The 27,471-nt window shown below is 40.7% G+C and overlaps 1 protein-coding gene across 1 annotated transcript; it reads right to left on the reverse strand.

Moving 5' to 3' along the window:
• Positions 1–1,876: 1,876 nt before the first annotated feature.
• TMEM132A (transmembrane protein 132A) lies at positions 1,877–27,289 on the reverse strand. Its single transcript, XM_081331972.1, has 11 exons — positions 27,041–27,289; positions 12,724–12,938; positions 11,581–11,799; positions 9,561–9,961; positions 8,940–9,089; positions 6,888–7,080; positions 6,661–6,804; positions 5,480–5,685; positions 4,966–5,239; positions 4,197–4,388; positions 1,877–3,746 (listed from the first exon to the last, which is right to left on the reverse strand). Exons 1-11 carry the CDS (start codon positions 27,108–27,110, stop codon positions 2,562–2,564), a joined length of 3,249 nt encoding a protein of 1,082 aa, XP_081188098.1. The 5' UTR covers positions 27,111–27,289; the 3' UTR covers positions 1,877–2,561.
• Positions 27,290–27,471: the final 182 nt, after the last annotated feature.

Genomic DNA, 27,471 nt, shown 5'->3' on the forward strand with positions numbered 1-27,471 from the left:
TGAATGAATGAATGTGCTTTTAAGGATTTTGATCTGGATTGGAACGTTAAATTTACTGTATTGGGGTTGCTTATTTCCGATCCGGCTTTCCAATCATTCAATTTGCTCTTGAATTTTTAAAACTCAAATGTTAACTCTATAAAATTTCATCCTTCACAGTTCACCAGTTGTTAGCCCAATAAAGTAGACCAGATTAAAAACAGATACCAAATGATACTAACCCTAACCCTAAATCTACTTTTATTAGAATAGCTACAGTAACAGAATCTTGTGCCTCCCTTCTTTCCTCTTCTATCTTCATGTGAACAGAGAGGGAGAATTGTCTGAAGTGCTTTTGTAAATCCCCTTTTTGGCCTGGATTCAAGCCACACTTGTCTGATTGTTGCCGTGGTAACAGATCTTCCTTCTGTCTTTCAAGACCATCCTGTACACTCTTCACACTTGTATAATACTAGACATAACCAGGAATATAGGACTGATGAGAAATAAAGCTATTTTAGCAGTGACATGAAAATTAATCTGAAAAAAATTGCAATTGACGATCTGTAGTTTACTACTTTATTTGAGGAGACCTAGAAAGGAGAAAGTTGGTTAAAGACAGCTGGGGGAAGCTCTGCACAGAGCTGACAATTTTTAGATTGCGGGATGTCTAGAAATTGCTGCATAGAAGACAAACATTTTAGCAGATAGGGCATGGGAGGATGTGAAGAGCAACATTTCCAAAAGCTCTCTTGTCGATACACATTGGAAAAGTACAAGGACCGAATAGTGAAACTGGAAGTTGTCACCGCAGCAGGAGGAGAAGTGAACCTGGTGCAACTGCTAGTAAGCTTAGGAAAGCAGCAACAGTCATGCAATTTAAACACCAGCTATATCACCCAATATGTTATTGCCCTCAATTTTATTGAGCACTATTGTTAAGTTAGATGCTACACCCTGCATGAAGTTGATTTAGCAGTTCTCATTCCCCACCACCTAGCAGAGCCTGTTAGTACATGTCATAAATCCATCTCTGTGTTTTCCTTTTCTACAAGCTGCCTCCTAGTTGCAAAGTTTGGTAAATAACTAATAGATACAGCAGTGTTTCTCAACCTCCACCATTTTAAGATGCATGGACTTCAATTCCCAGAATTCCATGGCCATCACTGCCTTGGGATGCATCTTAAAATAGATGAAGTTGAGAAACACTGATATAGAGAGTTCTTTGCTAGGAACTAATTTTATACTACAGATAGTCCTCAAATTTGTACCAGAATTTCTCTTTGCTAAGCAAAGTGGTTGTTAAATGTGTCACACTCAATTAGCAAATCTGGCTTTCTCCATTGGCTTTGCTTGTGGGAAGCTGGCTGGGAAATTCGCAAGTGATCACATGACCTCAGCCGTAGTGCAACCATCATAGCTACATGCCGGTTGCCAACTGCTCAGATTTTGATCAAGTGAGCCTGGGGATGCTACAAGAGTTGCAAATGTGTGAGAACCAGTCATAAATCACTTTTTTCAATGCTATTGTAAGTTGAAGAGTAGCTAAAAGAATGGTTGTAAGTTAAGAATTACCTGTATTTATAGTTTCAAATAGCTTCTCGTAAAGAAAGTTTAAGTGAAGTCAAGCTATTCAGAAGATCTCCTGAATTGCAACAGGGATGACACACAGGCCCTAGGCTAGGATCAAGTCCGCAAACATTCAAAATTAAAGGAATTGTCAGGTGTTTGGACTTAATCTCTACAGCAGAGACGACTACTTCTCTATTACCAAGGAAACACAAATAAATCAGACTGCACAAAAATGACACACATTTCATTTTTAGTTATTATTTATTTTACTTTTTTTAACAATGTAAGAATTAAAAATCTTCCATAAATAAAGGACTTGCCTGGCAGCCTCCCAATAGTACGGTATAAAATATGAGCGATTGTACAAAAACTCTTAAGGACATCAGGCACACAACCAGGGTGGAAAAGGCCCAGCCAGTGCTCCCTGGAGCTCTGTCCTTGCCCAACTTTGGGGGGGGGGGTCAGGGGATTGGGGGTAAGGGGTAGGGGCAGAGCCCCAGGCTCAGACCACAGGAAGGACAGAAAGACACTCGTTGTTCATATCATAACAATGGACACACACTGGCAATGAAGGTCAATGTAATATGTGAGGTCTTGTATCAGCCCCCTAGATCACCTCCACAGTACATTGCAGCCAGCCTACCTCTCAGCTACTTTCCAGTCTGCAAACTCCTCATCCACACCAAAAGTTTTTTTAGGGGGTAGAGGGAGAAGCAATGAGCACACATGGGCTCTCTTCCCAGGAGGAATGTGCTAGTTCTGCTGAGAGAATAATAGGTGGAGAGAATGCCTCCAACCAGAATGAAAAGGAAGTGGGACTCTAACACAGAGAGCAGCAGAAATATCTCTGGCTCATTTTCTCCTCACAAACTAGTCCAAGGGTGGTGTACTACTGCGGAGAGCCCTTATTTAAAAAGAAGCAGGTAGAGAGTTCAGCTGACTGATCCTAGGAGAGCACCTAAGGGGGTGACCATCTTATTGGTTTGCCCACATGAATGGGCTAGGGCAGATCAGGAGCTACCTCGAATCCTTTCCATGTAGCTGCGCAGCTCATCTGGATCATGCAGCCCCATGTCCTCACAGACCCAACGAATGTCATCTTCACTGGCTACCAGGATGGACTGAACTACTGGTCCAGAAGCAGGGGGGCTTGGAGCGGAGTTGGACGGTGAAGCAAAGGTCACAAATTCTACACGCTTCCGCCGACCACCCACATCCCTGCCCTCTTTCTTCCTGGACAAGGTGCTGGTCAGTGCTGGGTTCCCTGGTGCAGTCAGGCCCAAATTATTAGCAGAGACCCCTGTTTCTGGCTCTGGTAATGGAGCTGGGGCCTCTGGGGCCAAAGCTTCCAAAGTTCCTTCTGGCCTTGCACAGCAAGAATACCCCTCGTTGGTACTAGAAGGGCCCCGAGGCTGGTCTTTGCAGTGTTGCTTGCACAGATCCAGCTGCCGACTAAGATCCTCCTGATCAGTGCCTAGCCAGACCCAATTGTGAGGCTGCTGGGCAGAAGAGGCTGGACCTGATCCAGCATCAGGAGGTTCCTTGCGCTGATAACGAAGGACAAAGACCACACAGTTGACAAGGAAGATAAAGATGGCCAAACAGAAAACTCCCAGGAGGACATACATTCCAATCTCTAGATCTGTCACCCTTGCAGGTGCCTTCACCATCTCATCTTCCTCCACTTCTTCCACTTGTTCAATATCCTCATAGGAGCTAACACCAGCTCCCTCAAATTTGGTCATCGGCGGCCCTCGTGCTACTGGGCCACGCCTTCTTGAACCTCTGCCATTCTCTGTGATAGCTGCAATGGTCACTGCTTCACCTGACATGGCACCTTCTGCTTGCCAAAAGGGGGCCTTACCATGTAGATGGAGATCTTCTTGCTGTGGGCTCTTAGTGGTCAGGAGATGCCAGCCAAAGTTCACTTCCAGCCATGCTGTCCCCTGAGAAAGGGGAGCCTTATGTTTCCCCTTGCGGCAAGAGTCTGGGGAATGTAGGCTGAGCTGCAGGAGGGACCCCTGGCCTGGGCCTTCAGCAATGATCACTGGGTAAGCGTGTTCCTCTTCCAGCCGCACTGATACTACATCAGGATTCAAGGAAGAAAGCAAGAGAGATGCATCCCGTCGGCCATAAAGCTCTCCTGGAGCCAAGGTGTGATCACTGAATACCAACCAGATGCTCAGAACTGCTTCCTGCAGAAAAAAAGGAAAAAAACTGAAATCTCAATTTGCCTTAAAATAGTAATGGTGGGTTGGGCAAGTTGACCAACAGAGGCATCATTATCCATATTGGTAGCAGATGTAAATCATGCCACCCAACTCGATGAAGCACCTTCCCTTTTACCAAATTTCTATCCCTCTTCTTTGACTACTACACATCATGGCAAGAAAACTCACCATAGAGTGATCCCCTGTCATGCCACCCAAATAAAACAGATTTTGCAAATCTTGGAGAGGACAAGACACACAGATTCTATATTTGAGGATAATTATAACATGACATTTCTATCAAGTCTAACTTTAGCTTAAGCGAGCCATGGAAGGGAAGGTATGAAGCCTCAAAATGCAATTTAGTGCTTCTGTAACACATAAGGATAGAAAATTAAATTCATAGTGTTATGAAGGGGTAGAAAAATTCGTCACCTGTTTCAGGGAATTCAGAGCAGAAAGTCCCTGGCACATTGCAGTGTAAACATTTGGATGTCCTAGTTCTGCAAACACTGTCAATGTTAGACCTGATACCAGATGGGCCTGCAGCTCTGAAACTGAGACTTTCTCTTCTGACACCACCAGAGTCTGTTCCCCCAGGATAGAATCGGAAACAGGAGAACGCACCTGAAGAAAAATAGAGAATATATTGTTATTTCATAAGAAGCTGTATTCTTTGCGATGTCTCTTCTCATCCATCTCAACATCAAGTCATGGTTAACTGAATGGTTAATTTGCCAGCCAAGTGACCAAATAGGGAGAGTGTGTTCCCCTCAGTGACTGACAGATAGATGACAGATGATGGATAGATATTAGATAGATGATAGATAGATAGATAGATAGATAGATAGATAGATAGATAGATAGATAGATAGATAGATAGATGACAGATAGATGATAGATAGGCAGGCAGGCAGGCAGATAGATAGATAACAAATAAAGGCAATAGAGATGCTTACAATGTACAGTATCTTTCATAGATTGCTTGTAAAGCTGTCACATCCCTCTTTCTTCATAACCACACCCACCATATCCCACCATTTCCCCAAACTGGAGACAAAAGCAACATCCATCAGCCTGTGCACAGCACCTGGCTCATCCCTTTGAACAACTATCATCATACTCCAAGCAAGCTTCTCATCTCATTCCATCCCATCTCATCAAGGAACCACTCAGCCCCCATTTTTTCTCACATGCTCCTTACCTCCACAGAGGTCATTCCTATTTCACGGCCAACCACCACTTTCCCACCTTCCAGTGTTGCTATTCGAGGGTCTTGGATTCTAGCATGCTTCTGCACCAGATGCGAAACATCCAGCAGCCAATCAGAGCTTGGCATATAGGTCAGGTGACGTCCACCCTCTAGAGGGTGAGCCACAAAATGGGTGAGGAAACGGACCCCTGCACGCTGGTATTGGAGCCGACAGCCACGTGCTTTCCTCTCAGCTTCTTCCCCACCCTCTTCTGGTTCTGCTGGACTGTTCAGAGAAGAAATGCAAGGACTTAGCCCATTTACAAAGTGTAAGGCAGTTTTCCCCAATTTAACATCCTCTGGATGAGTTGGAGGTCACAGCTCCCAGTATTCTGTATCAGCATTGGCCTTGGTGGTAGGGAATCTAGAAACTGTATTCTGAAAACATCTACAGAGAGCTACGTTGAGGAAGGATGCCACTCCTTCAACTCATTGTTAGTGACTCTCCTGGAATCATAACACTTACCTCTCAGACACTGGGCCAGATACCCTCCAGCCTCGTATTTGCTCCAAAGAGGTATCGGTTAGTTCAATACGCAAAGGCAGAAGTGGAGCCCAGACAGTAAAGAGTAATGATGCATGCAGACGACGGTGCCAGAAATCCACTCGTACACCCCGTGCCCCTCGGCTCTCTTTTCCTCCTACATAAACAGCATCACATACATCTGATACCTACAGGTGAATTAGAAAACACACTCAGGTCCATAGATGTACATCCAAAGGCCTAAGGAAGTGTTAGTAGAACGCAAGAATGCCCATACTGATTCCTTAACCCAGTATGGATTTCTCTGTTTTCTTTTCCTCTAGAACAATTCAAGATGGAACCATAATTGGAAATTGCTGTGAGTTCTTATAATCTATCAGTGGGAGATTGAGTCCTTTTGGGTGATATAGAGAAATAAGTTGTAAACTCCACAGAAAATGAGGGAAGTCGCCCATTACCATTGGATATACGGGTACAATTATTTTTCATGAGCTTCAACATTGCTCTGCTTCATTCTATATTTCTCATAGAAATGGTACATGCATGAAAACATGGAGGAAGAACATTTGATGTGGACAAAGATGAAGCTGTGGCCACTGATGTAGACCACTAGAAGGGAGCAGTCTAAAAATATAGCATGAGTTTGCTAGATCAGTGGAATGCCAAGTCTTAAAATGTATGAAGAGAAAGGGTAAAATTAAGGTGAGGTGTCATCAAGAAGAACCTACATGGATTAGGAACCAAGATTTCAAAGCATTCCAGGTAATAATGTAGGGTCTGTTTTTCCCACAAATACAGTGGAAATATAAAGTAACACAGACAGGTTATCTGATTTAGAATGGGAACTCTGGCTAAGATTGTACTTGATTACTAATCTCTTCTCTCTGTTTGCACAACAAACTTAAGTCATAAACTAACTGAATCGGCTGGATTTGCTAACATCCTAAATTACAAATGTTAACTATGATTAAAACTAAGTCTGCCTTGTTGTGAGAATGCAACCCCTAAACATTTAACTGAAGTGATTAAGCATGGTTTATAACCCTGAATCTGACTCTCATTTGAGAAATAATTTGGCAATCAGAGGAGAAGAGTGCAGTCTTAATAAGCGTTGCTGATTTTGATTCAGAAGCACATCCTTTATGACAGTATTTGTTTCTCACCTGTAGGACCTGCTTATTAGAGGATTCACACCCCATCTGCTGTGTTACTTCCGATACAGCTCCTCCTGTTTCAACCACAACCAGCCTCACAGGCACAGACTGGGGGATTCCTGTGAGGAGTGCAGTGTTCACAATTTCCTGCTCCTGGAGAGAGTCAAGGGAATTGTGTAAGGCTCCAGTGCTACAAGTTATCCATGAGAAGAAAAACACTAATTTTCAGGCCTTACCTTTACTAATGGAACCAAGGCCCGCACATCTCTCTCTGATACTTGGATCTCCCACACCATCTTGTCCTTCTCAGCCTCAGGATCCTGGCCAGGGTACTCCACTTGCCAGGTAACAGGGCGTGTAGCAGCCAGAGCACCTGTACCATTCTCCACAAGAAAATCCAAATATAGGAACTCTGGAGAATCTGCTGCCCTAAATGGAGAGGTTAGAAGTCAACACTCAAGAGATCAGAGAACCCAGGGAATACTGAGGAGACGACAGAACATCTGCAACAATAACATGTCCACCTCACTTATCTTGATCATCATGGAGCTGAAAGAACTGCATAGCATTCTCTGGTTCAAAAAACAGAACCATTCAGACTTTCTCATATTGCTGACTAGAAAAAAATTGAAAATTTTATGGCAGCTGAACACCTGCAGCTACATAATGGGCACAATATTCAGTTTAAAGGCACAAAAGTACTAGCAATCTTGTCAAATCATCAAGCATGACTACTTAGAAAAGCTATTGAAATGTATAAACTTCCCAATAACTTGAACAAGAAGGTTAACAAACCCTGGTTTCCAGCTTTACATCATACCAAAATAAAACTTTCCTTAATTAACCAACACCATATAAACTTTACAGCAGTCTCATCTGGAATATAATAAACAGCGGCATGTTTCAAAGACCAATGAAAAAATGAGTTCCTCTGAAACTTCCTCAAATCAGACATTTTCATCTGGATAAAAACCCAATCAGAAACTGGCTTTCCAGAATACCAATGACATAGTCCAGTTAGAAATTAGTTCTAGTGTAAACACAAGAGCTCAGTTAGCTTAAGTTACCAACAAATCTGGTGGTATAAAAGATCACTTTCACCTCTGAAGATGCCAGCCATAGCTGCTGGTGAAACATCAAAATAATTAGCCCCTAGCCTATTACGACAATGACAATAAAGGTTATCTATCTATTAACCCAGAAACTCAGCACTATTAAATCAATTTCTGATACCTGGAGCAAGATCAATGCAAAGAAATACACAGTAGATGCTGTTTGAAATGCTTCCAAGATCTATGCCCAACCAACCATTCTTCTCCTATTTTTCCATAGTAGGATTCAAGGATGGTGCCAGAATCACACAAATGCCTCTAACAAGCATTTGAGAAATAGATATTTCCTTCCAAGTTTTTCCTATTTCCTGCCTCAGGGATGAGCAATCTGTGGCCTATGGATTGCGTGATCCTCTCTCCACTTTATGACTCTGAGAGTACTCTGAGACTGCAGGACTAAAATTTGATGGCAAAGCCACAATTTTCAACAGAACATCTGCCTGGCTGAGGAATTCTGGGAGTTGAAGTCCACAAGTCATAAAAGGGCCAAGTTTGAAGACCCCTGATCTACCTAGAAAAAAAATCAAAAGGGAAGAACTTTGAGGCTATCCACCTGGAATCAATACTGTAGGGGAGAAGAACATGAGTGGCTTCTTTGGTTGAGATCCAAGGAAGGAAAAACTAAAATTAATATACTGAGGCAGTTACAGAACTATGCAAACAATCTGAATAGCTCTTAGAGACATACAACTGAGTACTGGTTGCACAGCTATATTTCTAGGGCATTAAAGCTTCTGTGAACAACTTCTGCTCAACAAGATTTTAGTCCTAGTGATGGTGAAGAAGGAAACAGAAGACTAACATCTGTTGGAAAGAGAACTTGTTCCTTCTATCACTAACATAGAATTATGCAAATTAGAACAGTTGTAGGATTATGCAAATTAAGGAGCAATTAACTTTCTCAAACTGTATAGTTGATAAGGGATCCAGTATTCAGCTTCCCTTCAAGCAAAAAGTGAATTGTCCTTTTACAAGGAATGGGAGAGACAGAGTAGATGGAGTCCTAGTTCAATGCTTTCTTCATAGGTATATGCAGATAAGGGCAAGTTTTCCTTTCAAAAGAAAAACACCTAATGCATTACAGTACAATCTGTTCAGAGGGGCTGCCTGATGCCTCATCCCAAGGTGAACTAAGCAGTTCTGTAGAAACAATTATGAGCCTCAAAGGCTACCTACTTCCAGTCCAACCCACTGACAGAAGATAGACGACAAGTGATCAAAGCGGTGTGGTGTTTGGCACTCTTGAACTTGTCCAGCTTTGCCGTCCAAGCCTCTGGTCTGGTGGGGCGAGCAGCCAGAACCTGTAACCCTTTCTTTACCTTGATTCTGAAAGGAATGACAAGTAAAAAAATAAGATGTACAGACGGAGAAGCAAAGACCATCTAGAGTAGACAGCCTCATTGTTAAAGTTAGGATGAGCAAAGAGAAGTCTTCAAAGGATGAGCAGCTTTGGAAGAGATGAAAACTTGCTGCAGAGAACTCATAGAGTAAGTGGGCATCAAGAAATCCATAGGCTGCTGTAAATCTCAGCTCTGCCATGAACAAACCAGGCAACCCACTCTCTCACATCTTCAATCTCACCTACAGGAGTTGGCTAAATAATATAGGAGCCCAGAGTCATTGTATATTTCACAATTAAGAAATGTGTGCAATGAACTTGAAACAGTTGAAAACAATATGGTACTTAATTGTTCACAATTATGATTATTTTTCAAGATTGAGTTCACTGTGACTGAAATGACTTTTAAATTCAAAATCCTTTGCCATTCGAATAAGTGGATGGCAACTGTCACTCACCGGAGAGTCAGCAGATCAGCTGTGAAGTTCTGTTGCAGAATGAGAGTGGCAGTGAAAAGCTGTCCTGGGCGCAGGACTGTGTCTGGTACGTGGACCATCACATTGTCATCCAACCGCACTTCCTGCCGCCGTGGAGGGCTCATCACTCTGATATCCACAGGGCCCACATAGTGCAGCTGCTCCTTGGAGCTTTCTGTACCTGGATGCGGCCTCTGCTGGGCTCGCACATGGGGACACTCTCTGTGTACCTTCCCGGGTAGAGTGGACTCCAGCCTATAGTACAACTCTGCTCTTAGAGTTGGGGTGACTGAATCCTCTGATCTGCGATGAAGAGTGCCAAGTGGAGGAGAGAACCAGTGAGGGGGAAGTTCTAGTTCCACCACACACATGCCCAGGGGAGCCTAGATAGGAAAAAAGAGAAACTCACATGCTATGGACTCATTGTAAAGCTCACCCTCAAGCTATGCAAAGTTTATACAGTGTAATGGCCTGGTCTATCTTGCCTAATTCCACCTACTCTAATAGGCAACAGGTCCCTGAGGAACTGAGACCAATGTCTCTCTCTCTCTCACACACACACCTTTCTCATATTTACACTAATGGCTATAATAGCTGGATCATACTTGAAACCTTGTACAGTTGGTACCTTGTTACTCAACTCCTTTGAAACTCATCAGGTTTGGTGCTCGACATGTTTTGTTGCAAAAATTTTGTCCCATTGTTTGGTACTCAACGCACAAGTTAGAACTTGTCAGTCAGGCTGTCTTGTGACTCACTACATTATTTCTTATGGGAAAAAAATTGTTTGGTACTCATTGCTTGTTTGGTACTCATCATGCCTCCCAGAGTCAATTAACAATGAGTAAATACATGACATATGTGCTTTACCGCTTAGTTATGGTCTCTGCCCCAATTATCTGCTGCTTTTAGATAGTTTTCTGAAAGCACTCGTCTTACCACTTTAGTGACAATTCTCTTGCTCTCCTCTCCTCTTCCACATTTTGGAGTACAAGCAGTTCTCAACTTACAACCACAATTCAGACCAGAACTTCTATCATTAAGCAATACAGTTGTTAAATAAGTTGTGTCTCATTTTATGACCTTTTTTGCTGCAGTGAAATGATTTCAGCATCTCCCACTGACTTGTTTGTTGGAAGCTCCCTGGGAAGGTGGCAAATGGTGATCATATGACCTCAGGATGCTGCAACAGTTGTAAATATATGCCAGTTGCCAAAAGCCCAAATTTTCATGACATGACCATCAGGGATGTTGCAAACTCTGCAAGCACAAAGACTGGTCGATGTCACTTTTTTCAATGTTGTTATAATGGTTGCTAAATGAATGGTCAGAAATCAAGGACCAGCTGTAGTGCTGCTCAGGACAATGGGATCAGCACATAACAAACAGCAAACATTCCACATGAAAAATTGACACTTGTTATTATACACACCTAGCATAAATATCCTGGCACTAAGCTTGGAATCAATTTTCTTGCACAAAGAAAGGCATTTTATGCAAGATGAAAAAAGGAGGAATTACTCCATGCCTTCTCCTTTGTGGGTGAGGGGTGGGAGGATTTAGAAGGACAAATACATTTGAGAAAAGAAATGTATGCTGCAGACCAGTCAGATGCTTTGAATGATACAGTACTTCTGTTTTAAGTGAGGTTTACAAGAAGAATGCTATTATTTAATATTTAAGTATGTTAATATTTAATGCTTAAATATCAACCTTTTCTGCTCTAGAATCATGGATCCTGTGATTAACTGCAGGGCTCTTTACCATGAAGATCATATCAGAGGCTTGTAAAATTAATATAGACATTTGTCCACAATCTCTTAGAACCTCCAAGCAACTTGCACCTCATAATTTCTACTTACTTCCGCATATTTACCTCCATTGTCTTCAACAGAATGCAGCCAAACAGCCATAGCAGAGCTTTATTTTCCACGGCATCCGAGAGCCATGTACTTAGTTCCTCCACAATTTGTGAGAGTATAAACATATGTACTGTACCTACCTGAAGGTGACAGGCCCGATGCACAGCCTGGGCCTGATGGAAGACATGCAGGCTGACGCAAGGCAGGGGCTGTCGTTTTGACATCCAATCCTGCCCTTGGAGGTGAAAAAGAACACGAGCGTATGGCTCATGAGGAGATACTGTGCCTTCAATGGATACAGCACGGATGTCCCAGGTAGTAGAGACATCTGTGAACTGGGAATTATCTGTTGGAAATTCCTGGAGAGAAAACGAAATCTGAATTCAGAGTAGAATCTCATTGAATAAATTCAGGGAAGAATGGAACTCAGCACCATTCCATTTCTTACACAGGGAATCCTCAGTGTGGTGCCCTTGGGTAGCTCACTTGGTAACTATCAGGTTTCCTGCCCCATTTAAAAAAAAACAAACAAACAACACCATATAAATAGTAAGCTAGTCAGTTACAAAGGCAAGTGGCAGCCTCTAGCATCATTCTACTTCACAAGCATGAGACTGGATCCGATGTGGATGCTATAAGCATTTTTAGAAAAGAAATACAATTGGTGGCTGCAATTTTTTGTGTTGTTAAAAGCAACATTTATTTAAAAAAAGATAAAACTAAGCAGAAGAAATTAGCAACAGCAATAGCACTTAGACATGTACCACCCTATAGTCCTTTACAGCCCTCTCTGAGCACTTTACAATGTCAGCATATTGCCACCAACAATCTGGGTCCTCATTTTTACTGACTTTGAAAGGATGGAAGGCTGAGTCCACCTTGAGCCCTGTCTGGATCAAACTCCAGATTGTGGGTAGAGTTAGCCTGCAATACTGCATTCTAACCACTGTGCTACGATTGTGACATCAATGGTGTCCATTCCTGACCACAGGGACATCAGAATGTCAAAATATTACATTGTAACATCACATAAGTCCCACCAAATTTATGGTTTTGTTGTAAATCATGTTTTGACATTTTTCCCCTTGCCTCCCCTCCCCCCTCCTGTTGGGGGAATCCTTAAAAAGGATGTAACAAAACACAAAGTCACCCATTTGGGCCACATGGTGGACATTTTATGTGAGTTCCCATGGTACGTTTCTAAAGTTCTAAATATGACTCAAGGGTTGTGGTTTCTGTTTTACATTGAAGCATCTCTCTAAACAATTATAAGGCTAATTTACCTGCTGGGCAGTGAAAGGAAGGTAGGTAGCCTGGATACTGGGTTTTCCTGCAAGTCGACGATGAAGGAAGAGGAACGTCTCTGAGTGAGAGCTGAAGGAAGCATTTCCTGGTGAGTAACGGTCAGTACGCTGAAGACGGAAATACTCTGAGCCATTGAGTACTTTTAATTCAGCTGGCAAATACACCGAGTCAGGAGGATCAGATTCACAATCCACTGCAAACAGGAGAACTATGCCCATCAACATCAGATATGTAACTCCCTCACTCCATAGACATTTACGTTTGTGACCCCATTCCCACTCCCAATCCTGGAGAGAAAGGCTAAGCTCATTTTGACAAAACTAAGAACTCAGACTTGGATCAGAGATAATCAACTAGTCCCCAAAGGAACTATCTCCGGCTCCAATTACTCTAACGTGCTAAAAAAGAAACAATAATTCATCTGTACAAGTTTGTATCAGTGTTGTTCAGTGCACTCTCAAACAACAAAGTATGGCTTCAAGAATAGCCAGTATCTTGGCTGCAGTTATCTGACAAAGAGATATGGACCACTCTGTTTGTTGTAGTTTAATTAGAGGCTGAATTTTTGCAGCCCAAATACTATACCTTTCTGCAAACAACCAACCATCTAAGGGTGTGAATTGATCCCTCATCATGAAAGTCTATCTGTATAGTTGTTAAGATTCAACACTGACTCAGTATAATACTCAGTACGCTGAAGATGGAAATTCTCTGAGCCATTGAGTGCTTTTAATTTAGTTGGTGAATCTGACAAATGACTGATGGCTTCTCCTATTGGTCTAATTCAGTACCATGGAGAGCACCATGTTGTAACTGTACTGTGTTGTCATCATCGTCGTTGTCGTCATCATCATCATGTTTTGCTATTGATGATCTTTATATTAGAATGTCCATAATATGTTACGGGTTTTAATAGCTTTAGGATTTAAAAAAACTAGATAATATTTCATTATATTTAAATAGCAATAGCACTTAGACTTATATACCACTTCATAGTGCTTTACAACACTCTCAAAACAGTTTAGAGTCCTCATGTTGCCCCACCAACAATCTGGGTCCTCATTTTACCAACCTCAGAAGGCTGGAAGGCTGAGTCAACCTTGATCTGGTCAGGATCGAACTCCTGGCAGTGGAATGCAGAGCTAGCCTGCAATACTGCATTCTAACCACTGTGCCACCACAGGTCAAAGTTTATTCATGCTTTGGATTCTGCTATCAATGAAAAATAGGTTACAAATTTTGTGAATAAACATATACTTAAATTAATAAGAAAAAATAAGAATGAATGAAATTATTGTTATTACTATTGAGATTTCATATATTTTAAGATATTCACAAATTTACTTTATTCATTTCCTACATATTATTTCAAGCTTTCAAAGAAGTATATTGAGAGTGATCTAATGTTTACTTTTTAGTGAGTTTTCTTGCTCCTTTTTACATAGCTCTGTAGTTCTGCAAATGTTTTTTAATAAGTATTTTATTAAGTTTTTATAGTTACAAATCTTTAGTGCTTAATAAACAAAGTGTTGTCTGGGTTCACATATTTAACATTAATAGTAATACAACTTCCATTTCTACTCTCTACTCCATTTTTCCAGCCATTTGTAGAAATTATCTCATGTTTGGAAATATTCTGGAACTTCTTTCCCTTTCATTTTCAATGTAAGTCTATCCATTTCTGCACAATCCAAAATTTTCTTAATTATGCCTTCTTCTGATGGTGTTTCTTCATTTTTCCAATATTGTGCAAATGCAATTCTCGCTGCTGTTAATGCATGTAATATTAAATATACACCTTTTTTGTCATAGTCCTCTGTAATTATACCTAGAAGAAATAATTCTGGCTTAAAATCTACATGTTTTCTTAATATTTTCTGTAACCACGTGTATTTTTGACCAAACATTTTTTGCTTTAGGGCATGTAAACCAAACGTGATAGTATGTGCCTGGCTTTTGTCTACATTTCCAACAATTACTAGACATGTTTTTAAACATTTTTGCTAATCTTGCAGGTGGTAGATACCTTCTATAAAACATTTTATATTGATTTTCTTTATAATTAGCTGCCCTTGTTATTTTATACTTTCTTTCCCACAAGTTTTGCTATTTTTCTAATTCTACATTGTGTCCAAAAAATTTTGCCCAAGTTATCATTGTTTCTTTAACTTGTTCATCTTCCATCTTCAGGTTTAACCCAAAATTTATAGTTTCTTAATGAATTTTTCATCTGATGACAATAGTATCTGGTCAAACACTGTTTGATCTTTATAAAAACCATATGTTTTAACATCTTTTTCGTATCTCATTTGCATTTGCAAGTGTGGCCATCATGATAGCTCAATACCCTGTTCTTCCAGTTCTTGTTTAGTTTGTAATTTCCCATTAGTATTCAAAATGTCTTTGTATGTCACAAAGTTTCTCATAGTTGATTAAATTTGGGTGCACAAACACTTCCATTGTCGAGATCCATCCTGGTATTTTCATATAAATTTTCATTTTTATCTTTTCCCATGTCAAAAGCAAGGCATTTCTTATATAATGATATTGAAAGTATTTATGGATTTTATTCTTCCCATACCATAGAAAGGCATGCCATCCAAGTTGTAGGTCATGTCCTTCTAGGTATAGTAGTCTTTTGTATCTAAGGGTTATCCACTCTTTTAGTCACGTTAATGCCGCTGCTTGATAGTATTATAGAACCCAGTCTGGTAGCCCAAATCCTCTGTTAATCGGGCAAGGAGAAAAAGCCAGAATAAGACTGAAATTGCTACAAGATTGATAATTGTAAATTTTTCCATCTTTCCAAATCTGATTTTATTTAATAGTTTAGGATAATTATCTTCTTTTAATGTCACACACCTTGCTGTTAAGTATATCCCCGGGTATTTAACTTTCTTAACTATCTGGAGATCTGTTTTTTCTGACAATTGATTTTTTTTGTCTATCTGAAAGATTTTTAACTATCACTTTAGTCTTATCTCTATTTATTTTCAATCCTGCTACTTCTCCAAATTCTTCAATCTTTGCCAATAATTTAGGGGTTGTCTCCAAGGTATCTTCTAAATAAATACCAAATCGTCCACAAATGCTTGTAATTTATTTTTTTCATCTTTTATCTCCATACCTTTAATTTCTGGGTCCTGTCTAACATTTCTATTCATCACTTCCAGAGTTAAAATAAATAATAATGCAGATAATGGACACCCTTGTCTTGTGCCTTTCTTAATGTTAAAATTCTCTGTAAAATCTCCATTTACAATTACTTTGGCCATTTGTCTATAATAAATTGTTTTAATTATATTTATAGTTTTCTCCAAAGTTCATATACCGGTAGCTTAATTTTTGTACCATAAATTGCTAAGTTGACATTATCAAAAGCTTTCTGTGCATCTAAAAAAATGCCAAAATGGATGCATTTTGTAATATTCCAAAGTATCTAAGATCATTCTTAGATTGTTCTTTGTCTTGTTGGTAAAAATCCATTTTGATCTGTATGTATAAATTCACTCAAAAATCTCTTTAGTCTTTCTGCTTGTAGTTCTGCAAATCTTGAAGTTCCCTCAAATCTGTCATTAACACTTAGGAATTGCATTATTTTGATTGACTAAACGAAGGGACTTACCTTCTGAATATTGAAATTGGTAAGCAATGACTATTAAATTTTATATAAACAGGTGTCTTGAATTTAATTGGTCTTTTCTCAATTATGTGTGCATTATTCAGGGAGTAAATCCTAATGAAGAAGCTTAACCTTCTTCAGAGAAAGTATCCTTAGGATTGTATTATAAAGTGAATTACTGTTGTATTCTACAATGCAGCCTAATTATAACTGCACTAGTAAAAGAATCTGTAGCGCAATTTTACAATGAACTTCTTTGGAAAATGTCTTGTAGATTACTGTGATCAGTTACCGGAGGCACACTGAATGTACAAAATTTATACATTATACATGCAGGTTTTTTAAACAAAAAATATTCAGTTACAACAATCAGGAATTCAAGGTAGCTGACATGGAGACTTCCCTTCATTTTATTTCAAAAATGACAATCCTGCAAGGTATGCTATGTGGAGAGAGGATGACTGGCTCAAAGTCACCCAGTAACTTTACATGGCTAAGATTAGAATGCAATCTGGGTCTTAACAATACTAGCTCTTAGATCTTCGGTGTCCCATACATGTTCCACTTATAAGTGAAAATAGGCTATAAAACACCCTTCCTATGCTCTTGTGTCATTCTGATTGAATTGAGGCCAGATTAAGTCCCACTTAAATCAGGCCTACTGAATTAAATGAAATTTAGGTCAATGGGCTAATTTAAGGTCAGCTGATATCAATGAATTCCATCTAAGCATGGCCAAGGGACTGCTCTTGAATTGTGCTACTAGCTATTTTAAATCCTTAGCTCTTTTATAATGCTATGCTATTTTGTCAAACGTTGCCTATGGGGAAGTTGAAATGTTTTCAGGATGAAGGATTTTAAAAGATTAAGCAACCCAATAGTACAAGAAAAATCAAATCCTGCTGTAAGATACAGTTATTTGCACTACCTAAGGCCAACAAATCTGCCTTTATGATTCACAGAAAGGCACAGTATAAACATCATGTTTCTATTTCAGGTGTTTGCATTTTGCTTTTCCCACTTCCTATTAGAAATTCAATTCTCATCCTGCTCAGAATTCTCTGGACACCCACAGCTTGATAAAAAGTAAATGCAGGCAACATCTGATGAGGGAAGGGGATGAAAGCTGAATAAATGAATAACATCAAGGCTGTGTATTTCCAAACTATCCTTTCTAGTTCCCTGATTTTAGAAGCTGTTTTGTAAGAAACAGATGTGAACCTGTTGGGAGGTAAGAAAGAAACCTTTGAAACAGCCAGGACTCAAACATACCCAGTAGCCCACAGCTGGACTACAGCCAACTAAAGCTGTAGTACAAGAGGCTGGGAAAACATAGATGAAGAATAACTGTGCCTTTGGCGTCTAGTCATGCCGGCCACATGACCACAGAGACGTCCTCAGACAAGCGCTGGCTCTTTGGCTTTGAAACGGAGATGAGCACCGGCCTCTAGAGTCAGAAATGACTAGCACGCATGTGCGGGGGAACCTTTACCTTTACTAACATTATTTTTGGTAATTATGGAACCCAGTATACTTTTAAGGGGAAGTGGGAATGTCTGAAGAGTATGGTAAGGAGAGAGGCTCTCTTATAGAAATTTATTTCATTTCTTGAATAATAAAAACTATTATGACAATTTAGACTTTGAAAGGGCAAGTGATTTTGACCTCCATAATTGATTTAATCTTCTAGTTCATCCCCCATACAGGATAACTGAAGAGGTCTGTCTACAATCCCTTCAAGTCTTAAAGTGTGGTTGACAAGTGCTTATAAACAGACATCTGGTTAGGAAAGATTATAAACTTCTCACATGGGTCTTCCAGAATATGGGCACAGTGAGGGGGAGGACAATTGTGTCAATATGGCAGGCGACCAGGCAGTTCTGTCCCTCTTCATATGTGTGTAATGCATAAGATAAAAAGGATGTTAAAAAGGAATGAGACTTCAGTTGTCTGATCACACCTGCCATTTTAACTGTCCTTTAGACAACCCTGGATACAGCAACAATTATACTTTGAGATTTAGAGATAGGGGTACCTGTTTTCCATGAAAATTCCATATGACATGAGAACAGACTAACAGAATAACAAAGTTGAAAGGGACTAATCCAATCATCTGCTCAAGCAAAATTCCCTGTACCATTTCAGACAACTGGCTGTCCAATCTCTTCTTAAAAATCTCCAGTGATGGAGCACCCACAACTTCTGAAGGCAAGCTGTTCCACTGGTTAATTGTCCTCACTGTCAGGAAATTTCTCCTTAGGTTGCTTCTCTCTTTGATAAGTTTCCATCCATTGCTTCTTATCCTGCCTTCAGGTGCTTTGGAGAATAGGTTGACTCCCTCTACTTTGTGACCATCCCTTAGATATTGAAAGACTGGTGTCATGTCATTCCTAGTCTTTCTATTAGACTAGACATGTCCAGTTCCTGCAACCGTTCTTCATTATCTTTTAGCCTCCAATCCCTTAATCATTTTTGCTGCTCTTCTCCATACTCTTTCTATTCCAAGTGTGGTCTTACCAAGGCATAATTAAGTAATACTTATACTTCATGTGATCTAAATTCTATTCCTCTGTTAATACAGCCCAGGACTGCATTGGCTTTTTTGTGGTACATTGCTGGCTCATATTTAAATGGACATTCACTAGGACTCCTAGATTCCTCTCAGAGCAGACCACTCTGGCATAACAACTGGTTTACAGAAGTGAAAGACCAATTTCAATGATGCCCTTCACAGCTTCACACCTCTCTCCATCGCTAGTGATTTCCTGATGTCTTGAGATAGTTTTCCATGGAAATGATAGCATCTGTCACCCCTTATTTTGTAATCCACAGAATTCCCCAAAATTGTCATGTTGAATTTTGATAGCAAGTGGAGGTATAATCTCACATTGTTCCAAACAAAATGACTATAAATAAAGGTTTAAGCTTACGTTTAGGTTTAATGCAGCAAGAATAGCTTAAATCCAAAGCTTAACTTCTAAAAAAAGACATTCTCAAATAAATGTTGTTATACCCACTTTGGTGATGGCCTTATGCTGTTATTCTGACAACCTCAAAAGACTACCCATCAAGATTATCTTTGGCTCATCAATAAGTGCTGTTAGACTGATGGATATGGGGAAAGGTCTCCTAAATATCCTTTTTAAAAACAAAACAAGGCAAAATTCTGAAGACACAATTATTCCTGTTTAGTTTTTTAAATGTTGATATATTTTTGTTTTTTCATTTTTAAAATTGGAACTCTTAACTCTTAATTTCAATTATTCATCCACATTCTCTGCCCTCCATAGATGCTTTGTAGTCATCTAAATTGCTTTAAGACAAGGTATCCAGAAAGATGGGTTAAAATATTTTATACAAATAATAAATTGACCTTGACCCATCACGAAATAATTGATGGTAAAGACAGTTTGTGTGATCTTGATCAATGTTTTTACTTTGTAGGCTGAATAATCAAAATCAAATGAGTAAAAAAAAAATTAAGTTCCAGTCAAAATATGGTTGATCAGGTTAAATTTCGCAGAGCAAATTTGTAATTTATTCAACAGTCACTTAGCTATTTCTACTTAAAACTCCCAGATCTCAGCAGACAAACCTGTTTCACAATTCACTTAATGCTTACAATGAATTTACCAAATGGTCCTTCCAATGTTTGTAGTTCAAAATTGCTAGTCCTGGCTTTCTTATCTGCTTGGTAATGTACTTTATCCAGTTTTCCTCATTTTCTGATCAACACCTTGGTTTCACTTGGGTTTTCTGTTCCAAGCAGCCATTTTATTTTTTCTGGATGCGCAATGGAGTAATAAGGAGTTTCTTGGAGGGTCTCTACTCCCCCTCCCCCAATCATTTGAAACAGTAATATTCAACTAGACTTGAGTTTTGAGTGTTGGGATGTTCCCAAATTCCAACAATGTTGAAACTGATAAGGATGTTGTTTTAATTAACTGAAATCTAATGAAGTGCTCTATGAATTACGTGTCTGGCAAAAGGTAGCATTTTCCTAGCAGTGAAGCAGCCACATGTGGAGAATATGTATATATGAGGTAGATGTTCTAATAGAAAAACATTGGCATAATGTGAAGTACATATTTTACACTGGTGATTTAGAATCTTTCCATTGTTGATTTCCTGCATTTTTCTTCTTTTTCAGATATAATAACATATTTTTATTTTAATTCCATTTATATCCCGCCCTTCTCCGAAGACTCAGGGCGGCTTACAAGCTTAGCAGTAGCCTTCATTCTATGTATATGCCTGCTTATTAGGGCTTTCACACACACCCCAGCGGCATTATTACAAAGTCAGCTTAATTGCCCCCAACAATCTGGGTCCTCATTTTACCTACCTCGGAAGGATGGAAGGCTGAGTCAAGTTTGAGCCTGGTGGGATGCGAACCTGCACTAATTGCAGGCAGCTGGTGTTACTTAAGGAGGCATTAGCCCACTGCTCCACCAAGGCTTATAAAGCTTATATAAAGCTTATATCCAGCTTTAATAGTTGAAACAAAAACTAGGCATACCATATCTAAGATTGAAACATCCTAAAGGACACCTAGATGGTAGGAAAGATTTAAAGAAAATTCTTGAGGTCTCTCACCATCTAGTGCAGTGTTTCCTAAACTGTGAAGTGAATCTCCCCTAGGGAGATGCAGACAAAGTCCAGAAAAGCTATGAAGAACCTTTTAATTTATTACAATAAATCCACTATTTTCAAAGTTTCATTGTATTGACTTCTTGTCCATTTTATTCTGGTGTCTGGATTTTTAAGGGAGTGTCATGGCAAAAAGTTTAGGAATCCCTGATCTAGTGTATCTGGAATTTTGAAGCTCAGATATCATAACCAAATAAAATCTTCTGGATCCTATGAACAGAATGAAATAGGAATAGAATTAGAATTAGAATTAGAATTAGAAATAGAAATAGAAATAGAAATAGAAATAGAAATAGAAATAGAAATAGAAATAGAAATAGAAATAGAAATAGAAATAGAAATAGAAATAGAAATAATGGAAATGGAAATGGAAATAGGAATAGAATTAGAAATAGAATTGGAATAGAAAAGAATAGGAATAGGGATAGGGATAGGGATAGGGATAGGGATAGGGATAGGGATAGGGATAGGGATAGGGATAGGGATAGGGATAGAATAGAATAGAATAGAATAGAATAGAATAGAATAGAATAGAATAGAATAGAATAGAATGGAATGGAATGGAATGGAATGGAATGGAAATAGGAATAGGAATAGGAATAGGAATAGGAATAGAATAGGAATAGGAATAGACCTTGGAAGTCCAGCCCCTGCTCAAGCAGGAGAACTATACCATTTCAGATAAGTGACCGTCTAGTCCAGGGGTCGGCAACCTCGGCTCTTTTATGACTCGTGGACTCGTGGACTTCAACTCCCAGAATTCCTGAGCCAGCTATGCTGGCTCAGGAATTCTGGGAGTTGAAGTCCACGAGTCATAAAAGAGCCGAGGTTGCCGACCCCTGGTCTAGTCTCTTCTAATGAAGCACCTACAACTTCTAAAGGCAAGCTGTTCCACTGGCTAATTGTTCTGTCAGGAAGTTTCTCCTTAATTCCAGGTTGCTTCTCTCTTTGATTAGTTTCCATCCATTGTTTCTTGTCCTGCCAACCATTGTTTCTTGTCTTGTTCATGGTCACTACACTCTAGTTCAAGTCTTCCTGGGCTGCTTGATTAATATTTGCAGAACAGCCTGATGACCTCCACCCCAAAGTCCCAAAGCATGCTGGTAATTTTGGGAGTTGATTATCTAATGCTTCTAATAAAGCATTAGGCTGGGGAAGACTTTGGATAAATTCTAATAGGTAGTGTGTGGTGTACTTGACATATTTAATTACAATTTGGCCACAGATTGTGTGAGAGTAACTACTTTTGCTGCATCATCTTCTTTTTAGCTACCTGCAGCCTGCTGGGCTTCCAGGGCTTTTGTAGAGTGGTGTAGCTATTATCACTAAGGGATAATCCTTCTCTTGAAAAAAAATGATAGAAAAATTCTCTTTCCTCTGAGATAATCATTTACTCCAATTCTTTGTCCACAAATACATTGGAGAATTTCAAAAGACAATTGGTATTCAACTCTAGCCCAAAGATCGCATTCTAGGAAGCCAAACCGCTCTACCAAAATTGTACTTCTTTATCCCTGATACTTTCCTTCTCCAAAAATACACAAGATTTTTCTGATTCGTTCCCCAAATACAACTGTAAATTGGGGTCATCTGAAAGGTAATTCTCTGCCTAAAAGAATACTGATTGAGTGGAGATTTGCACCTGACCTTCCCTGATTCAAATCCAGCGTCCCACTTGGTCCTCCACTGTGAGAATGAAAATACAACATCCTTCAAAGTCATATTGCAACACTAACTGCAGGCATGAACAATGTATTAGCAGAGTCCAGGGCCTGGGAATTGAAGTGGGCAAAACAAAGAAAGACACACTGCTTCACTGAACTACATCCTCTTGCAAATTCTCCTTTCAACAATTAATCAGCAGAATTGCAGAAGCTGTGGGTGCTCCATCACTGGAGGTTTTTAAGAAGAGATTAAACAACCATTTGTCTGAAATAGTATAGGGCCTTCTGCTTGAGTAGGGGGTTGAACTATTAGAAAATCTCCACGGTCTCTTCCAACTCTGTTATTCTGTGTGTGTTAATAAAAGATTTATAAAACTAAATGGCCTACAAAATAAAAATGGTATTATTACATACCCCATCATATTAAATCTGCTATCTTTTTTAGTGCCATTTCTTGGATTAAAGTATCAAACAATGCATAACCATTACAGTTGTGTCCATGGACATGAACAATTAAAAGGAGTTTCTATATAATCAGGAAAAACCCATCCTTATTATTAAGAATCGGGCAAGTTATAATATGTGAAAGATGTATGCTAAACTTCAGGTGTGGTACAAGTCCATGTGCAAAGTTGTAGTCCATAAATGGGTTATGCTCATGCCCATTACACCACATCACCTCCATGCTCAAATATTTTATGCCTACTTATCCACTGCAGCTAACATCCCTTGAAATGGAAAGGTACAGAGCAATGCAATGTAGACTTACATTTATTTACAACTACCTTCCCAACCACTAAATTAATGCTTTTCTATGTTTGTCCAGTTTAGGAGTAGAATAATAGAATCATACTGCTGGAATGAAACCTGGGACTTATTTATTCCTACCCATTGCTTGACACAGCAAGATATACCATAACTGCACCATCCATGATGCTTGGTCATTTAGCCATTTTTAAAATGCCTTCCACAGAAGTGATCTTGCCATCTCCTCAAGCAGTTTGTTCTATTGTTGAACAATTTATATTTTCAGAAAGGCTTTCCTGACAGTTAGTCAAAGACTACCTCCCTGCAATTTCCAGCTATTAGGTTACCTTCTGCTCTCAGGAGAAATAAGAATGTCGGCAAGATGGTCATTGACATATTCAGAAACTCAGATAAAGCAGGTGTGCATGCATTTAGCATCCCCTCAGGTGGAAACCAGTGTTAAAAAGCAGTTGAAAAGCCAACTTGAGAATAATAGGCTTCTTTCAAGGAACTGAATATTAGCCTGATTAAAAAGTCATTAAGGCAGAGATTATCATTGGTGGCTACTGTAGTCTTGCTATCTATGCATTAGCTTTGGAACCGATACTGTATATGTCTTAATACCAGAGACTGGGCAACAAGAGAAGTTGATGCTTGTGGGAATCCCAAGACATTTGGCTAATCCATGGTAGAGACAAAGTGCCAGACTACCAAATTCTAGCTCATCTGAGGGTTTTCTGTTCCTGAATGAAAGCTGAAAATCCCTGTCCTCTAGCATCCAGCACTACTATAAATGCGACATCTTAGCTCAAAAAATAAGAATCCCCCCCATTTTGAAAGACAAGACACATCCAAATATATTTATGTGGGGGGGGGGTTTCCCCCCTGAAAACTAAAAACAGTAGACTAACTCCTAAACAGCTTTTTCAGCTTTCTAAACTGTTGCAGGAGATGTATTCACTAAAATTGTGTGGCTATTAATATAAATTACATCACTACATTTTTGACCATAGAAAACCATGAGTTAAACTGGCTGTCTATATGATCCTATCCTCAATTCATGCCAGATGAGCAAGGATAAGAAAGGATCCAGATTTCACTTATTATATTGAGGTTAGTGGCCAGAGGCACAGTGGGAAAGTGCTCGGTCCAACAATGAATTTCTCTCACACACATGCACACACACAAATCTGTATCAATGGTTATAATGCAACCTCCATAAAACAACATCTTTTGCTATCTCCACCTGCTCCTCTGTCTGACATGAGGGCAGAACAGCAAACAAATACCTCCCCCTCTGATCTAGAGAACAATCAGTCCATTAAAAGATGCTGAACCCCATGGGCGCCCTTTATCAAAGCTACCCCAGGTTGTGTGTTACAGGATTTCCTTCTGAAGAAGCAGCAGATGGTTGAGAGATACCATGACATCACCCCCTGCCCTGTTAGGTTCCAGAAAGGAGAATGACAGGGAAGGACCAAGGGACTCTTTACCAGTCTGGTTTCCTCCTCCCCTGGGCTGTGACCTCTGACACCTCTCCTCCCTTCCTATGCAAATTACTGTTTCTTCATCTATTTTCCCCTCATCAGCTTGACACGGTGATCCAGCCACAGGCTTCCACTTCATGTTAAGAATGAAGTATCTCCTTTGCAACAGATTTTAGGTCCATCTCTCACAGAATGCCTGCTTTCTCTCCCCCTCTGTTGGCCATAAGAAAAACCTTTCATATGCCATCTTGCACAACACATTTTCCTTTGGCGAAATGGCTCTCCATTTCACAATCACAGCAAAATCAGGTACGACTGGCAAATATATCCCTCTCTCCCCAATTGAATACACCCTCTTTGAGGTTTCAGGCAATAATAAACTTTCCTGCTTACCTTATAAGCTTGCTTTTAAGAAGAGAACCAGGAGGATTGATTCAGTACTATAAAATGGACCCAATAGCTTTTAGCCCCAAAATGTCTTTCATTCAAACCAACATAGGGTATAATCTGTGGTTTGGAACAAGGATCTCACATGGGCCACCTTTGTGCAAAATGATGCTGAAAATATTATTGGGAAGCATTTCCATATATTTAATTCTTCAGTATTGTGGAGGCAACTATATTCGGATGTAATCCTGATCATTGGTATAGGGATGCAGGTTGGCTATATACCTTTTGTTTATATGACTTCAGAGAGGGCTCAGAAATCAATTAAGACTGTAGTGAGAACCCAGGAATGTAGCTTGTTGTCTCTAGGCTCTTATAACAATTTATACTACAAGAGAAACAAATAAAGGGTAGCAAATATATAAGCTTTTCTGAGCCTCTTTATCGCCCCCATGTGTGAACTTCAGTGCTGAATGGTCATTCTAGCCCGGGAAGATTAATATTGTAGTCCAGCACCTCTGGAGGGCATCTGGAAGGGAAGGGTGCTCTACTACCCAAATCCAGGGTCTTGTCTTAATTCTTAAAACACTCCTGAGCACAGTTGCCTGAGAAATTGCTTAAACTGCTGTTCGTAACTACACGAGCGCTTATCCTCACTAGAAGAGCTGTAAATATAAATAAGGAGGGTTTGAATTTTTTTTCCTGGATTGCTTTGAAAGAGAAGAATGCATGGAGTGAAGTCAGAGAGCAGCAAATAGGTCAACGATAATCATGTTTGGAGAGCTTTTCTAACCATCTTTCATGAGCTTTTCAGCCAGCTGGAGAGTCAGACGGAGTATTTTCGGGGCGCAGAAAGGCACAGCTGTATTTGCTTTTCTGGCGAATTTTATTTCCCGAGGGAAGCAGCGTCCGTTTCCCTTCTTCGAGACTGGGAGGAGGGGAGGAGAGACTCTCTCCACGGGGACTGACCCTGCCCTGCTGAAAGGGGGGTGGGGGGGGGAGGCGTGGACTACGGAAGCTAATTGAATCATAGAGATCCCAAACGTCTCCTTTGCCTTTCAAGGTAAATTTAACCCCGTCTTGCAGCTGGGGGAATTGCATCTCCAAGATCTCAGCAGCTCTCTCAGGAAAAACCCGCGACTGCAGGTAAAGAAGGTGGCGGGAACTTGCGTGGGGAAAAGAATTAAAAATCCCGCAGCATCGGGGGATGTACAGGTTGCGGGGAGGGGGGGGAGGTCCAACCTGGAAAAAAAACCGCGGGGAAACCTCTGGGCTTTGGCAAACCGCCGGAGGGCCCCTTCTTTACGATCCGTGCCCAGGAGTCCGAGAGGGGGAGCCCACGGCGAAGAGCCCCAGCTGCTCAGTCTACATTCTCTCTCTCTCTCACACACACACACACACACACTCTCACACACACACACATAGCCGCCGCCGCGCAGACGGGTTCAGTGTTTCCATGGTGATCACCCGGGAACGCGGGATAGTTTTCGGGAGCCGAAGCCAAGGGATTCCCTTACCCAACAAGTCTCAGAGGTGGCCGAGATCGGAAGAGCCGAATTGGCCGATTCCCGTCGAAACAAGAGACTCCCCCTTTACGCACACAAACAAACACTTCTCCCCTGCCGGAACCCGAACTCAGAAACCTTCCCGAGGAAGGATCGGCCCCTTTAAGGTTAGGAGGACAGAGCCCGGGGGAAGTTTCCCACCGCCGTCAGCCAGACGAACAACCGGGACTCACCTCTGGGAGGGCGCAAGAAAAGAATCGCCAAGACCAGCCAGAGCCCGGGGGCGGCGTGGCTGGAGCCCATTCTGCCGGACCCGACCCGCCTCTCTCCCTCCGTTCAGATGCCCACTCGCGCTGCTGCCGGACGCAGGTCCATCCCCACCGGACCCGGCTGCCCGGCGCGGTTGCAGAACTCGGCTTCGGGCAAGCGCCCGTCCGTGCGCGTCCTCCCCTCGCTGCTCCAATCGCACAACGCAGCCCGTCCCGATAGTTGCTGAAGCTGTAAAGTGTCGTTGTTGCCGCCGCCGCCAGGCTATTCAGACAATAGAGATAGGCGAGCGGAGGAGGGGAGCGGAGCACATGGGCTCCGCTCCTGCCCGGATGCCTGCTGGGTCCTAGAACGCCTCTGTCGACAGCCGAGGAGACTCAGCCGTCCCGTTTGCCGC

This window comes from Vipera berus (assembly GCF_964194415.1).
Source record: "Vipera berus genome assembly, chromosome: 1".
Classification (NCBI taxonomy): domain Eukaryota; kingdom Metazoa; phylum Chordata; class Lepidosauria; order Squamata; family Viperidae; genus Vipera; species Vipera berus.